This window comes from Trichosurus vulpecula, chromosome 1 (genome assembly GCF_011100635.1).
Source record: "Trichosurus vulpecula isolate mTriVul1 chromosome 1, mTriVul1.pri, whole genome shotgun sequence".
Lineage (NCBI taxonomy): Eukaryota > Metazoa > Chordata > Mammalia > Diprotodontia > Phalangeridae > Trichosurus > Trichosurus vulpecula.
In genome coordinates, this window is record NC_050573.1 from 50,209,895 (window position 1) to 50,227,437 (window position 17,543).

The following is a 17,543-nucleotide window of genomic DNA, read 5'->3' on the forward strand; positions in this document are numbered from 1 at the left end:
CTCCATTTTCCTCACTACTCCTAGGATCACAGGATTTGGAGCTGGAACGGGCCTTAGAAACCACCTCATCCAACCCCCTTGGTTTCAGAAGCAAGCCAGGGCAGTTGTTACAAGGACAGATGGCAGCAGAAGCCCAGCCCACGAGGAGATGCTCTTCCTGCAGAAGGACTTATGGGGCTGTACCAGGCATCCCCTATCACATTCAGACAGAGCCACTGTCCTAGGATTTAATTGCAGCTCCAATTGCTCCAATTCCTTTCAGCCCCACTATGCCTCCCTCTACCCCTTCAAATTCTTTTTATGCCCACATTTCTCTTCTTGCTGCCAAAAGAGAAAGACAAATAGAGAATAAAGAAGGAGGGGATGGGGACAGGAGACACATACAGGGAGGAGAGAAAAGTCACCAGGGTACAGAACCTCTCTCTGTGTCCCTAGTGGCTTAACATGTTAAAAACAAGGCACTGTACACGAAACTTAAGAAAAAATCCCACCAGATCTCCTCATTTAAAATAGGTAAGAAGTGAGACAATAAGACCAACATCATTACAACCAAACATTTATTTAACTAAACATTACTTGTACTAAGTACAAGGCCTTGTATAAACTCTTCAGGGTTCAGCCAGTGGGGCTGCACCCCCCCTCTTCCCCACCCCGCCTTTCCCCTTACTGGTGTTAGGCAGGACCTGTATTACTGTCACCTGGAGAGCAGCAAGTCTAGGACAGCCCAGACCACGTTCTGCTCTCTTCACCCTCCCAGAAAGCAGCTACCTTTTGATGGTCCCTGGAAACTTTCCTCCAAGGCATGGTCTCTGCAGTAGATGCTCACCAAACATCTGGGAGGATGAACAAAAAGCACAAGCATCCAGGGGATCTGCATCAGAAGGCCCAAGAAACAGAGATGCTGCGGCAGGGCAGGGTCCAAGGCTCCTCAGACTGAGGACTCAGGCCCTGGAGCTGCTCGATTTTAGGTCATGGGGTCAGAGGAGGAACTCACTTAAAGGCACAGATGCCTCTGATGTCCCTCAGGATGACCGTGCCCTTTCACCCTACTCAAGTCTCAGCCTATTGCTACAGGGGAAAACAACAACCATCACTAAAGCTGACATCATACGCTGTTTCACAACTTACAGAGCAGTTTACGTGTATTAGTCCACTTTGTTATCGAAGCAAAACTATGACCTACCTTGTTGAGCACCACCCAACTACGAAGTGGCAAAAGAGACGTGGAGCTAGGTCTTCTTGCGCCAAGTCCAGGGGCCAGCTGGACCATGCCCCAGTGCCTCTGCATCAGGACTAGGGTGGGAGGAAACCCAACTTCAGTAGCTTCAGAGTTCAGAGCTTTATATTAGAGGGGAACTCAGAAGCCTTTTGACCTAGCTGCTCATTTCACAGGTGGGGAATCTGAAGCTAGGGAAAAGAGTGATGCCCAAAGTCTTGAACTCGGGCCCTGGGACTCCAAACCCAGCTTTTTTCCACTCCACCAGACTTCCCTTCCTGTGCAAGAGAACTTGAAGAAAAAAACAAAAAATAACAATAAAAAACATCACTTGTACTAAGGGTAAGATCCTGCATAAACTCTACAGGGTTCGGCCAGTGGGGCATAAGCAGGGGGCCACACTACCCTCTTTTCCACTTTTTCCTTACTGGTCTTAGGTAAGCAGGGGTTGCCTTTCCCATGCAACAATATATAAAGGGGGAAAAGGCATAGCTCCTTTTGGACAAAGCAGAGCAAGCTCAGAAGACAAATCAACAGCTTCTCTTGATTATATAACAAGCCAATGGAAGTTAGAACAAATCCTTCAATGAGGACCTTTAGGCACAAATTTGCGGCTAAGCACAACAGCTAACCACTACAACAGCAAAGCCAGCAACGCACAGAACACTGAGAGCTTCTGTCTCAGAGAAATCATAGTGAGCTTCCCATGTAGAACTCTAGTTAAATTAAGGAGTGATTAACCAGAATCTCAGCTTGCAAATGGAGCTGACTACAGCATGACTGGGAGCCTGTCAAAGGCTCTGGAAGGATGGGGTCTAGGTTACAGTCCAAGTGAACAGGTCTTGGATCGAAGGTAGCAACTGCAACTGGTCCAGGGCAGAAGTGCCCAAGTGAACAGAGGAAGAATCACATTCTCAGAGTTGTAAAGGCCCTCACGGGAGCAATCTAGTCTAACCTATAAACTCCGACGGCGATCCCCTCTACTGCATCTCCAATGAGCAACCGTGCAGCCTCTTCTCAAGCATCTTTAGTGAAGAGGAATCCATTCACCCCAGGCAGCCCATTCTACAGCCCTCACTGTTTGCAAGTTCTTCCTTACATGGAGCCTGAATCTGTCTCTGTAACTTACTCTCACCACTCATTGTTCTGCCTTCTGTCTCCAACAAGCAATGCTAAATTTCAGTCATGGAACTGAGGCCAGGAACAGTTGGCCAGGGAGACAAGAGAATGGGGTCAAAAGGCATCTATGCATCAAAGCTGGCACTGGCTGAATTCAAGCCTCAGTGCCTACCTGCCCAGCACTGGCTTCGGCAGTCCCATCTTGGGCAATGTTTAAGTCTTAAAGGGTCAAATTGACCAAGATTGCTTGGGCTGTCCAGCCTTTAGTGAACACAACTCTGAGGAGACTCACATCCTTTGGAAGAGGCATCCAAAAATGAAATGTGGAAGCAGATGGAGCAAAGAAAGAAATGTGATCTCTCAGCAAAGGATGGATTGAAGGATGACAGATAGAGTTGAGGGACCTTAGAGGTAACTGCAGTTCAAACCCCTCATTTTCCAAGTGAGGAAACTGAGGGGTTAAGTGACTTACCTAAGGTCACACCGACAGTGACCAAGCCCAGGACTTAAGCCCTGGTCCTCAAACTCTATCCAGCGATCTTTGCACTGCTCCATCTTACTTGCCAAGGATTTCTGCTTCAGGACAGAGTTCCTGCTTTGGGTACAAGTTGGCTAGATGACCCCTAAGGTCTCCTTGGGATTCTAGGAGGGCATCTCCCCTGAAGTCCACACAAGAAGCCAGAATAAATGCCACTAAAGAGATCCTGAAACCTCTTACTGCTTCTGTTGATTCAGCCCTGATAGATTTCTGTGGATTGGACAAATGATGAAAAAATTTACTTTCCAATAGACAGTCCATTCTGGAGATGCTCTCCTTCTCCCTGACACCTGGACTCCAAGTCCCCACTGACTGGGGCCAAAAGGGCCAGGGCTAGAATTGCTCTGACCAATTAAAACCATCTTCTTAAAGACTTAAAGAAAAAGTTTGAGTTGGACAGTTGAATTTCTATTGATTACATTCCCAGGGGCTCCTTACGAAAGGGTTTTGAAGAGATTTAAATGACTAGAATCTTTTGACTATAATCAATGAATCAGTAAGTCTTTGGGAGATGCCAAAACAAGCTTGGCCCTAGACTCAGGGCTATGAAGAAAATAAGGCACCAGAAGTCTGCCTTCCAGCAGTTTACCTTCTCTGAGGCAGGGTCTTATCTGTCTCCATTTGGTAGAGAAAATCTCCTTTGGTCATTACTGGAAGTGTTCCAGGTTGGAATCTCAAAGCTATTTTTCTTCTACTGCTGGCTTTTTTTTTTTTTTTTGCTTACACAAGCTCTGCAAAACTGGCTTTAAGAAGGTTTAGAGAGAATCACAACATTAGAAAATCTCAGAGTTGGGACAATTTTTACCTACTGCTCCTAATTCTGCTTTCTGGGACCAAGCAGAACAAGCTGAATCTCCCTTTCTGGCTCAAATACTTGACAACACATCCCCTTAACTAAGCTAAACACTATTCATTTCCTTCAATGGTTCTTCATGTAGCACATTCTTCATTACCCTCATCATCCATATCACCTTCTTCTGCATGTGCTCTAATGCCAAAGTTGTTCCTAAAACTGACACCCCAAACTGAACATAGAACTTGAGATGGGTTCTGCCCATGGCAGACTATAAGACTATAACCTCACTCATTTTGGACATGGTACCTCTCAATGTACCTCAAGATCATGAATTAAACTAAGATATAGAGGGAAGAACATAAGAAGCAAAACAGTTTAAGATATGAGTGAATTTGGAATCACTGGGGAATGATGTCTAAATTATCCTAACAGTTAGTTTAGCAATATCAGAGACAACAGAAAAGAAGATAGGGACAGCTTAAGACCTAGAGAAATAAAAGGCTTGCTGGGGTTCTGAAATCAGCTTGATCTAGGGAGTCAAGTTTCAAAGAAAGCAGGTAGAGGTTTGTTTTCACAGGGTGAGGCAATGTGTTGTTACCAAAGCCATCCCCAGGGTATGATAAAGAGGTGGGACTAAAACCATGGGAAATAGTTGTCAACTATAATCCCACTGATTGTTTCAACTTATTAAGTGATGGGGTTACCATTTAATTACTCATCAACTCACACCTGAGTTATTAGCCAATACCTGAGCAGGGTTGATTTTAACAGAGATGAATAAGTGGCCCCTACTGTAGGGGAGAACTATACAGGTTGTCATAGGAAAGGTGCTTTGTAAACTGGAAAGCACCAGTATTATGACGGTGTCACATTGTGGGAGAACCTAATTACAAACTTGAAAATGGGGTCGACTAAAGCAAAAGAAACACTCTCAGAAAGAGACCATGGTTAAGGGAGAAAGGCAAGGCCTCATGGCAACCACTTTTCAACTAGTCTGGTGTACTTGTTGAAACAACTGCTCAGTGGAGACAGGGTATGGTGAAAGGAACATTGGATTTTAAGTCAGAGGGCCTGTATTTGAATCCTGACTATGCTATTTGTCACCTGCATGACCCTGAGTGGGTCATTTCCCTCTTCTGGAACTCTTCTATCACCAATAAGATGAGCTAGTTGGACTAGATGTTCTCAAAGGTCCTACCACTCTAGATCTGTCATACTATGATGCTGCCACAAATGTTCCCTTAGCTACTAATACCTGATTCAAGATTAAGCAGACAAGGCCCCTGAGGAGAGAAGACAGGAGTGGACAAAAACAGGAAAAGGAAGGGAGGGCCTCAGGGAAACCTCATCTATTTCTCCACATGGCTCAAAGTCTACATGTTCAGCTCACCTGCTCTGATCCTATTACAACTGTAAAGAAGCAAAACCCTCGCTTCTTAAAGGCTAGGCTCAGGCATGGCGGAAATCTATGGGCCCCTTGGCCCACAGCCTGGAGGCAATATCACCCAGTAAGTGATAGCTCAACCTCCAAGGAACAGGCTGAAAGGCAAATTTTGGGAATGGAGTATAAATTGGCTTTCCATATTAAGATGCACTGAGGAAAGGGAAGCCCTGATGGGAGGAGGCAAGAAAGATGCAATTCTAGAATGTAAGACATTGTGAAAGAAGATAGGGATGACTGGAGGATACAGTGAAGGACTCTGGGTAGTCAGAAGGCAACATAGGGCACTGGAATCCCTGGGGTACAGAGAAGAGAATGCCAAGAAATCAAAGGAGGTATCTAGCACAACTCTCACCACTATCCTGGGAGGCAAAAGAAATGAGTTTCTTTAGCTCCAAAACAACTTTCTATCTTCTTCACTCCTAAACTAGGGGGTCCTGCCTCATCTTTTCCATCTCCTAGATCTAGTGCCAGGCCCCAGAAAAAATTCTATCCACTCTTCCACCTAACTCTAGGAACTTGTTTCAGGGTGAAATATACAAGAATCTGAAGATATTTCACAGGGATGTGCCCACAACTAGTTTGTGCACACCGAAAGTAACAGGGATACTTTTAAAATATGCATTTACTTTAGCAGGACTTTCTTTTATCCCTTTACTCACAGATATTGCCCTGTCGTTCTAATTCTAGAGTTGGAAACTTAATAAAGATTCCTTCCTTTGTTAGTTATTTTAGAAGGCTTGGTACTTCTACTACTACAGATCTCACAACAATGCTCCTTCTTGTTCAACTTATGCAAATCTGTGGCTTGAAAGCAGGTAGTGTACTACAGGGAAGAGGGAAATCTCCTCTCTCTAATTCCCAAGGGGCAGATTGTGATCATTTGACTCTAGGGTATTTAATAAGTGACAAGCGTGACTGAATCTTTCCCCATGTATGATCCTACTCCATTATTCTCCACTATGAATTCTCTGATGCCGGAGAACAGCTGAACTACTCCTGAAGGCTTTCTTACACAAATCACATTTGTGGGGCTTCTCTCCAGTATGTATTCTCTGATGCTCAATAAGGCGAGTATTCTGATTGAAGGATATGCCACATTCACTACACTTATAAGGTTTCTTTCCAGTATGGATTTTCTGATGATCGGTAAGGGATGAGTTCCGACCAAAGGCTTTCCCACATTCATTACACTTGAAAGGTTTCTCCCCGCTGTGAGTTTTCTGATGCCTCGTGAGGGATGAGTTACGGCTGAAGGCCTTCCCACAGTCCTTACATTTAAAGGGTGTTTCCCCACTATGGAATCTCAGATGTATGATAAGCGATGAGTTCTGACTGAATGCCTTCTCACATTGATTACATTTATAAGGTTTTTCTCCAGTATGAATTCGAAGATGTTGAGTAAGGGATGAGCTGTTGCTGAAAGCTTTCTCACAGTGACTACATTTATAGGGCTTCTCTCCAGTATGAACTCTCTGATGCTCATTGAGATGTGTTCTCTGAGTGAAGGCCTTCTCACATTTATTACACTTATAGGGTTTCTCTCCAGTATGAATTCTTTTATGTTCAGTTAGGCGTGTGCTCTGGTTGAAGGCCTTTTCACATATATTACACTTGAAGGTTCTTTCTCCAGTATGAATTCTCTGGTGTTGAATAAGTGATGATTTGTGGCTGAAGTTTTTCCTACACACATCACATTTGAAGGGTTTCTCTCCAGTATGAGTCCTTTGATGTTCAGTAAGTAGTCCCCTCTGTGTAAAGGCTTTCTTACATTCATTACACTTGTAGGGTCTTTTTCCAGTATGAATTATTTGATGCTTAAAAAGGGATGAGTCTCGGATGAAAGCTTTATTACATTCATTACATTTAAAAGGTTTCTCTCCAGTATGAACTCGCTTATGTAGATTGAAAAATGAGCGCCGCCTAAAGCTCTTCTTACATTCATAACATTTGTAGGGTTTCTCCCCAGTATGGATTCTCAGATGTCGAGTAAGAGATGAATTGTAGATGAAAGTTTTCCCACATGCTTTACACTTGTAGCCTTTTTTTCCAGGAGGTATCCTACGAGCCTTAAAAAGATTTGAGTAGTAACTTCGGGTCTTCGGCCTTACCTTATAATTACGTTTCTTCTCTGGGGTCATCATTTTACTTCTAACTAGGTCTAAATACTGTTTGAGGCTCATTTTGTGTTTAGTATATTTACGGAGATTTGTTCCTGAAGGAACTTTCTTTTTTGTAACAAGGCCTGACCCTGGTCTGAAGTATTTCCTAAATATATTACACCTAGGTCTTCTCACCTTAGAAGTTTTCTCCTGTTCTATTGTTACTTGACTAGATTGTCTTTCTTGGTTGTCTTGCTTCTTTTCCAACCTACCCTCCTCACATGTAGAGGCACAGGGACCATCTCTTGAGAGCCTTTCCTGAGACAAGTCTTTCAAACAAATGCCCTGTTTTAGAGCTGATTCTTTTGTAACAAACCTGGTCTCCGAACCTGAAAGAAATAAAATACGTAAATGTCCCTCGCACATTTTGTTGAAGAAAAAGGAAACAATAATTCCTCATTATTTAGTACAGATACATTTCTGAGGGTCATGAGAACCATAAAACAATGAACCAAAGCTAACTAACTTTATGGCTAACTTCTAGGAGCTCTGACTTTTTCAGGCTCTGGGTTATTCTTTATCCTGCTTTTAAGAGAGCTGCAGTGAAGCTTTCCTAGTGTGTTGGGAACAAGGACAAGAGTGGACTCTTTGGCTGATATTAGGAGCAGAAGCAGCACATGTGCCACTTTGGGAGAAAAGGTTGGAGGGCAAAGCAGTACTCCTATGCAGACTTCTCCCCCTGAGTCTTTCTCTCCTTCTCCAGCTCCTCCAGTGATTCTGTCTGCTCTCAAGTTTCTGAGCCATTCTGTGTTAGCCTCTGGAAGGTCCCAGTATCAGAAAGCTACGTTAAGTAACCCATCAGTAAAGGCACAATGGCAAACAACACATTTAAAGGAAGTCAGACTAAGAATAATGATAATTTACTTTTATACAGCAATCTAGAATTGAAAACCCTTCGTATAAACGATCACAACTGATCTCACAACTCTGAAGAAGAGAACACAAATATTATTTTCTCCTGAGTTTGAGTCCTGGTTCTACCACTTACTGCTTTATGCGACCTTGGGCACATAATTGCACAACACAGTTAAGAAATGTGTCAATAAAAAGAATGAAAGGAAATAGAAGATATCTGGAATAGGCAGAATCAAGCAAATGTCTTTCTAAAAAAATATATGGCAATATAGGAAACTGATTCAAATTTACAACAGCCATTCTCTAATTAATAATGATCAAAGAATATGAATATCAGGTTTTGGAGAAAGAAATCAAGCTATCAAAAGCTATATAAAAAATGCTTTAAATCACCAATAATTAAAGAAATGCACATTAAAACTACTATGAGGTTCTATCTCACACTCATCAATTGTCAAAGCTGACAATAAAAGAAAATGACAAATGCTGGAGGGGCTTTGGAAAAGCAGGTTGATACACTACTGGTTGAGCTGTTAACTAGTCCAGCCATTCTAGAAAACAATTTGGAACTATGTGCAAAAAATACTATTAAACTATGCACTCAATGCATATTATTATTAGTAGGTCTATACCCCAAAGGGATCAAAGAAAAAAATAAATGGATCCATATGTACAAAAATATTTATAACAGATGGCAAAAAAACTGGAAACTAAGATGGTGCCAAATGGCTGGATAAGTGATGGTAAATGAATATGATATGTCATGAGCAGAATGAATACTACTATTTTGAAAGAAATGATGAAGGAAATAGTTTCAGAGAAATCTGGGAAGACTTATATGAACTCATGAGCGAAGTAAGCTGAACCAAAAGAACAAGTTATACAATAACAACAATATTGAAAAAACAAACAACTTTAAAAGACTTAAGACCTTTGATCAACACGGTGACCAACCAGAGGACTCAAGATGAAACATGCTACACACCTCCAGACAGAGAGGTGATAAGACTCAGAACACAGAATGAAATATATTTTTTGAACACCGCCAATGTGGGAATTTGTTTTGCTTGACTATTACTTGTTATAAGGGCTTTTTCTTTTTCAGTGAGGGGAGGTGACGTAAGAAGGAGAAATGTCAGATTTTGGTTCAACAAAGAAAATAAAATTTAATTTTGTTATTAAACACTAAAATGCAATTAAAAAAAGAACATAGGGCATATCAAAATACAGGGTGTCCTAAAAGTCTTAGGGGAGCTTTAAGCTTTAGTAACTTCAGAAGTACAAATGCTTCAAACTTTAAAAAAAATTCTGAAAGGTTAATTATTTAAATTTTAAAAGATGGATACGTTTCTTATAAAAATCCTATATAACCACCGTCGTGTGAAACATCACTCTAGTTGATTTGCAAATTTTGTAAAAACTTTCTTTAGTTACTGCTGATCAGACTAAAAGGATTGGACTCTAGTCTTAAAATCATCCAAAAAGTTTTGGTTCATACATACATGATAGTTTTGATGTGACCCCCCAAGAAAAAGTCTAATGAATACAGATCAGGTGACTGAATAAGCAAATGGATCTAACAGTCTGAAAAAAAGTATCATCCTGAAATTGTCATAGATGCAATGCATAATGACAGTGAGTACCATCTTGTTAAAATTAAAATTCAAAATTCACAAAACTAAGTCTAAAGGAAATTTAATTAAACATCCAAATTATTTTTTGTGAGTTTGTCGCATGCTAGAAGCAGGAATTTCCACGGGGACGGTGTCCCTAAGAAAGCAGAGTATGACAGAACCCAGAGTACCTGCAGGAGGGCTAGCTTCAAACACAAGTGACGTTACTTCCCCTGAACTTAAAGTGACTTAGGAGAGATGGTAGGAAAATAATGTGCTAAGGTAAAGATAAGGACAGAGGCAGGAACTAATGCTGGACCCCCTGAGGCCTCCCCACTGCCTAGGGCGCTTCAAGGAAAGGTGCCTGACCAACACGTCCCAACTGAGAAAGAGTTGGGATCTTCTTTGCAATGACTCATTGGCCTAGTTCCCACTCACCTGCACCAGGACCTCTGGAGACATTCCTGCTCCGCATCCATGGCGCTTCTCCTCTCTCCAACTGGGATATCAATTCTGGCTTAGAAGTAAGAAGCCCTGCTCATGGAGAAAGAAATGGGAAGGACACAAAGATCCATCTTAGATTGCAATCTGTGCCCCTTCCTCATCAAAGAACCAAGAACATGCAAGGAATAGGAAGGGCAGAAGAAAGTATAAAGGAGCCCTGGAGGGACTCACCATTAGGGCCCAATGAAGGGGTGTGGGGGGAAGAAAGGGGGAACAGGTCACAGAGTTCATTTTAAAGCAAATCAGCTTGTTTGTCCTTCCTGTTAGGCCCTTCTTGTGAACCTTTTGTGCCTCACAACTTGGGAGAACAGAAGATAGGAGAGACAGAGCCTCAGAGGCACCACAATGAATCTGCTGGTCTGTAGTGCTCATGATAACTCCAAGTCTCTTCACCCAGGAACAGGAGTAGAAGTATATTAATTGTCTTGCCCAAGAAAAGAGGAAGATCCCTGTACATCAAGTCAGCCATCAGTTAACTGTTTCAGTGGCCCCACAGCCTTTAATAAGGGAGGAAGCAGTTGGCAGAGTCACACGGGAAGATTGTCCTTACCCACAGAGACCATGTTCTCATAGTTCTCCAGCATCACATCCCTGTACAGCTCCATCTGGGTTGGCTGCAAATGCCACCATTCCTTCCGACTGAACATTACAGCCACATCCTTAAATGTCACAGCATCCTAAAATACCAAAAACATTCCCACTTACTTAAGAATTAGCCTCTCCATAAGGACCTGGGACCCTCCAGAAGGTAATGCTATTAATAACTGGTTCTCAGAGTATAAAGAAAGAGTTCTGTGTATTTCAAGTCAAATAATGATCCACTCTCTACCACATATCCTGCTTTGTAGAAGGCATGGCCTCCAGAGGAACATCCAGGATTCTATGGGACTGACATGGGGTGAGCCTGCGGGGTTGAAGACATGAAGTCACCCTTAATCTGGATGTAGAGGAAAAAGACAAGGGGGACCCTATGCTTGACTGCTCCACTATTTCCCCCAAAAAAGAACCATCCATTTCATCCAGAATAGATATACAAGTACTCCCACCTCAATCTACATTTAAAAAACAATACAAGGAAGTATCTAACTGTGAAAAATATGTTCACCTGGTCTCTCCAACGAGAATTCAAGCTCCTTGTAATGACTATTTTTCTATTTTATTTTCTGTATCCCTCACAGCACCTCTCACAGTACCTAAGACCTGAATTACTTGTCGAATTCAATTTAACAAACATTTACTAAAAGCCTACTACATGAAAGGCACTGTACTCAGCAAAGACAAAAGTGAAACAGTCTCTGCCCTCTTGGGGTTTACATTCTATTAAATGAAGGAATGAACATTAAACAGGGAGGAAAATGGCGCTAAGGCAAGTCTGGATCACTACATAAAAAACACCATTTACTACAGTGGTGTCAAACAAATGGCCCCTAACTCTTCTGAGTGTAGCCAAACCAGACTTAAATGTAATTGGGAAATATTTAACAAAATAAATAAAAATACAATAGAACATAGATCGTGTTAATATGTGGTTTTCTAAATCAATATGTGGCCCACAGGAATCCTTATATATGGTTTAGTGGCCCCAACTCTATTTGAGTTTGACACAACTGATCTACTAGTATGGCCCAATGCCTTAACTCTAGGACAAGGAAAGGAAATAAATCTTCACCTGAAGAATGCAGGTTCTACATGGCATGTCAGGAAAGAGAAAAGGCTCCCACTCACCTGGGATTCATCTGGCAGGGGCCTGGAAGCTGCTCCCTCTTCTGCAGAGCTCTGATCGTGGGAAACAGCAGAGTCCTGAGAAGGTAGAACTGTGGAGAGAATGTGAAGCTATAAGGAAACCCAATCTGGCCTTATAGAGCCAAGGCTCATGAGGCTAGAAATCCCCCTACACACACTCTCTACAGAATAAGGACAGAAGTCATTTAGGAACAGTCCCCACTCACTCCTAGAATTGAAGAAAGGAATGAAGGGTAGAAGGAGAAGAAGAGGCTCCCGATTCTGACTCAGGGGTCATAGTAGGGTCCAAGGAAGTTCTGCTCTAGGAATCAGGATGAGCACATTAAACTCACTCTAAATCACTCGGTAATATGAAAGTTGTAATTCGGCCTCTCTATGATACAATTACCTCTTTTTTTTTACAGAGAAAATATTTTCCAGATATTTCCTATCTTATGTAACATGATGAATCAATGAGCTGACCCAGCTAGGGAAAAGAACTTCACAAATAGCAAAATGAGTATTTTCCATCAGAAAAGCCATATGGTTCACTAAAAGAGTGAATGATAGGAAGAATGGGGCTCTTGCCTTTGGCTTAATCAATTTGAAGAAATCACGTGCCCATTTATATGTTCTTTGACCCCTTCATTGGAAAATGAAGTTGACCATACATGATCCACCCATGAAGTACGTTAGAGAGGTAGTATTACTGAGACCAGTTCTAAGAGTTTATGGGCATAATGGCATAAATCTTCCAAACAAACCCACCATTGGGTTGTCCTTCTATCTCTTCACAGAAAGGATGACCAAGAGAGAAACTTTCTACCTTCATGGGCTCCTATGCAAAGGGCAGCAGCAACTTGGGGAAGATTGGGCTCAACCAAGTGATATGTGAGGCCTATACCTTCTCATTCACTGACCTCAAGGGCAACACCCTCTCCAAATGATCCTTTACCCTATTCTGCCTTCAAGGCCTAATTTCCTCTTATGCCCTGGGAAGAATTTCTTCTCCCTTCATACTTCTGAAATTCTTACCGTTGTCCTCAAACATCTGGCTCAAATCTTCCAAGAGGATCTCCACCTCCTCACTGTTCTCCGAAGGCTGTGACTTCACCCAAGTCATGACCTCTCTGGGCAGGACAATCACATATTGGTCCAGCACCAGCATGTCCAGAACATCCTCTTTGGCATGAGTCTCAGGATCCATCCACTGCATACAGAGCTCCCGGATTTGGCTCAGCTCCTCGTCTTGGGGTGGAGCTACTCCAGGGCGCTGAAACCATCTCAAGTTCTGATGAGAAACTGCAGGGTCTAATGTGTCTCTTCCTCGGCTGGTTTCTTGCTCCCTAGGGTCCTCTGCACTTGGGACTTTATCTTGTTCACACGGAGGTGTAATTTGAGGACTTGGGCAAGTGGCCATTGCCTCATTCAAGGATGCGGTCTCTCCAGCATCTCTCCCTTCCACTGTGGTATTCATATCTGTATCTCCTTCAGACACAAGCTGAGCAGCACACATTCTAAGACGCACTGTGGGCAGAAACACACTGTCAGTCAATAAGTATTCATTAAGCATCTACTATATGCCAAGCACTGTGCTAAGTGCTGGGGATACAAACAAAGGCAAAAAACAGTTCCTGTTCTTGAGAAGCTCACAGTCTGATGGGGAAGATGAAATACAAACAGGCTACATACAGGATAAATTGTAGATAATCAACAGAGGGAGGCACTAACCTTAAGAAAGGGATCAGAAAAAGGCTTCCTGTAGAAGGTGGGATTTTAGCTAGGATTTGAAGAAAGTCAGAGAAGGTAGAAGCAGACATGAGGAGAGTTCCAGGTATGGGGGCAGCCCAGAGAAAATGCCTGGAGATGGGAGATGGAGAGCTAGTGCAAGAAACAGCAAGGAGACCAGAGTCACTGGATCACAGCCAGAGGGACACAGTTAAACAATCTATGGTGTATGTACATGAAAGATACTACAATTAAGGAAACATAGTAGAGTGGAAAGAGTACTGGATCTGAAGTTAGAAGACTTAGGCACATGGCCTAGCTCTGCTCCCCTCTCCACTGGCTACGTGACCATGGCATGTGTAAATGCTACGAGCTTAAAAAACCCCAACATTTGAAAGGTTAATCATCTTGGATGTGTCACATAACGTCTCTGGGCCAGTTTCATCACCAATAAATAAGAAAGTTAGATTAGATGATCTCTGCAATCTCTTTCACCTCTAAATCCTCTGATCCTGTGACCTCCTCACGTTGTGGAGGTGACTCTGGCCCTGGGTCTGCTGCCAGCAGAGTTCAAGGAACACAAAGTCCTGAAGTTTGGTTGAATGCTAAGTGCATGAAGGGGCGTAATGAAGTAAATCTAGATCTGGAGGGGCTGTGATTTGTATCAGTGGGGAGAGTATCCATATCCATGAAATAATATATGTAAAGCACTTTGCAAACCTATATAGACTATGTAGAAATGTTAGCAATGTTGATGATGGTGATGATAAGGACAGACAAATCCCTTTCTAGAACAATATTTGAAGATTTTCCACCTCAGTAGCAGCCTTCAGAGCTTACAACTACTTACAACTTGGCACAACCTCAGAGATACCAGGGTCATCTCCCACCACAATGAGGGAAACTTCAATTGAGAAAAATCATGATTTTTAAAAAAGAAAAAGAAACCCCTTATTTCAGGTTTCAGTCCAGGTCTCTTAAGTCCTACAGGGAAACCTGTCTCCATATCAAAACATCTTGCCACAGTGGCAAATAAATCAATGAGGAAAACAGAAACCAATCAGATCCTCCAGTCTAAGTTCCCAAACCACTCACCCCACAGTTGCTGTCCCAAAGCAGAGGTCTCCTTCACCCCACCCTCCGTTTCCCTTCTAATGCCTCATCTCCTTGCTTGGGCAGCTACTGGGTATATTGTAAGGACCACAGGATTTGGAGTCAGAGGGTGCCACCTATTTTGCAGACTTGAACCTTAGTGTCCTCACCAGTAAAATGAAGGGGTTAGACTCAAAATTCTGTCCCTTTCTGTCCTAAATCTATGATTCATAAAATAAAGCAGTCCTTTAGGTGCTTGGGCTGGCTCCCTCTTGCTGATGAGGACTCTGTCCCATGGTCTTCATAGGTTCATAGATTCATTGATTTAGGGCCAGAAAGGATTTTTAAGACGTCATCTAGTCCAGTTCAACCAGAGCTTTTCATGCTTCCATAGCCATTCCCTGTTCCTACAGTGCTTCCTTTACCAATGGCCAGGGCCTCCTATTCACACCCACCCACCCATTCCTCCAGGGTCCCTGCCCCAACACTGCAGGTGAAGCCTTGAGACCCTACCTCCCTCCAGTGACCCCGCCCTAACACTCCTTCCCAAGGCCTCAGCTGTAGATGCTTCCTCAGACAGAAGGCTTCAGGTGATTGTCTCTGGTCCCCCAACACCCTTGCCCTGAATCCTCAAGCCTCTTCCTTCTCCTCCCCCAAAAGGTTCCCTTCCCTCTCCCACCCAAGGCCCAGCCCCTCACGCCTCTCTCCCCCCACCATCCCACCCCCTTAATGCCTCCCCGCCCCCTCGATGCCTCTCGCCCAGCGGTCCCCACCCCCGCACCCTTTAACGCCTCTCCTCCACTGGCCCCACCCCCTCACGCCTCTCCCCCAGCGGCCCCGCCCCTTGATTTCCCCATCCCCCCAGCGGCCCCCACTCCCGGACCCTTTAATGGCTCTCCCCCAGCACCCCTGTCCCCTCACGCCTCTCCCCCAGCGGCCCCGCCTCCTCATGCCCTCCCCCAGCGGCCCCGCCCCTTGATGCACCATAGGCCCCTCACTCAAGCGGCCTCACAGACCAAGAAGCCTCAGAGGCCGTTAGCTCCGCTCCTCAAATGTCAGGCTTCGATCCCTCCTCTAGGTGCCCAAGTACCTGGCGAAAGGGCCCTGCCGCGCTTGGCCACACGCGGGGCTACCTCTCAGGACCCGGGACAGGGTCCCTAAATCTGTGCTATTCTAATGGCGACTAAAATCCGCGCGCATCCTTGGTCTGGAGATTGTGCCTGCGCCTGCGCGGAGTGACTTCTCAAAAAAAAAAGGAACTACGAATCCCAGAATCCCCCGGCATACATGCTTCGCTCCCCAGAGGAGCAGGAGGACCTGATTGGCCGCCGGGAGTCATTTCCCTAGCCACGCCCCAGATTTAAGCGGGAGACCCGCAGTCGCCTAGGCGATTAAGTGTACTAAACTGGACTCCATCACATTCCTCCCTGCCTATCCAAACTCTCCAATCCATCATTTCCTGTGGTGCCTAAGACTGGAAATCGCGATTTCATTGTTTTCAGGGTTTCGGTCAAAAGAAGGTCTGGTTGGCCCCGCCTATTCTAAGAAAAAGACGGAGCCCGGATGAGGAGAGCAATCAACGCCTCGGAGATGGGGGCGAGGTAAGCGGATGCGACCCAGGGATCCAATCACTGCCTTTTGGAGCCGTGGGTGGGCCGGAGGAGGAGGAGCAACGGGGCCAATCGGGGCCTCCCGGGAGGGGGAGAGAGAAGGAGCGGGAGGAGGCACCAATCAGCCACTCCCTGGCGGGAGGCGCGAGACGAGTCTGGGCCAAACACTAGAATTATCCAGTAATGATTCCACGTGTCTAGTGCGGAACTTATTACCTTCCCCACCCCGCCAAATCCATCCCTTCCGTGCAGGTGGGCGTCCTCCCGAAGTCTCGGGAGCTCGTCATGGCGTCACTCTCCCTCGCCCCCCACCCCGCCCCCGCCCATCACTTGCCAGCCACATACCGACCTTTCTCTTTCCACAGCATCTTTCCCATAAGCCTCCTCTCCCCTCTGCTCACCCTGGGACCACCCAGGTGCGGGCATCCTAGATTCTTATCCCCCCTGAGGAATGCCCTCTTAGTGGGTCCCCCTGCCTCATGGCTCTTCCACTGACCCAAACTCTGCTCCAAACCGCTGCCAAAGTGAGGGAGGGAGGGAGGAGGGAGGGAGGAGGAAGGGAGAAGGGGAGTGTGTTGGCTTTTAAAAACTCATGAGCAGGACTAACTAAAATGGAAGGATAGGAAGGAGGAATCTGACTCACTGGGAGGAAGAAAGAGTGGGTAGAAATATATAATCAATTAAAAGCAGGAGAGGCGAACAAATAAAACCTGGAAGGGAAAGGGATAATAACAAAGGAGAAGAGGGGATGGGGTGAGGGGAAGAGAGCCAGTGGGCACAGGACCACCTTTGACAAAGAGATTAATGTAACTGAAGGAACATGAGACTGTGTTTACAGCAGAAGGGGGGGAATCATGCTTTTTTTTTTAAATTATAGAGATTGATGGAGGAAAATATAAACCTAATTCATTACTTTAAGTGTGAATGGATTTTTAAAATCTAAGAAAATGAAAAAGAGTGATGGATTGGGTAAGAAAGCAAAACCCTACAATCTGTTGACTAAAAAGCTTCTGCCCAGGCAATACTAATAAATCTAGGATAAGAAGAGAAATGATGGGATCGGGGTGGGGGGGCGGGAATCTGTATCAGATTTCTCTTATTTTTGTGTTGGGGTTTTCCATCTGTCCTGGAAATGAACTTTCTTCCT

At 44.3% G+C, this 17,543-nt stretch overlaps 1 protein-coding gene across 1 annotated transcript; it reads right to left on the reverse strand.

Moving 5' to 3' along the window:
* Window positions 1-548: 548 nt before the first annotated feature.
* On the reverse strand, window positions 549-16,031 carry LOC118850285 (zinc finger protein 2 homolog). The gene is made up of 6 exons (XM_036759575.1): window positions 15,877-16,031; window positions 13,002-13,493; window positions 11,970-12,058; window positions 10,795-10,921; window positions 10,179-10,274; window positions 549-7,601 (listed from the first exon to the last, which is right to left on the reverse strand). The coding sequence occupies exons 2-6, from the start codon at window positions 13,480-13,482 to the stop codon at window positions 6,061-6,063; spliced, it is 2,334 nt and encodes a 777-aa protein (XP_036615470.1). The 5' UTR covers window positions 13,483-13,493; window positions 15,877-16,031; the 3' UTR covers window positions 549-6,060.
* Between the last annotated feature and the right edge of the window lie 1,512 nt (window positions 16,032-17,543).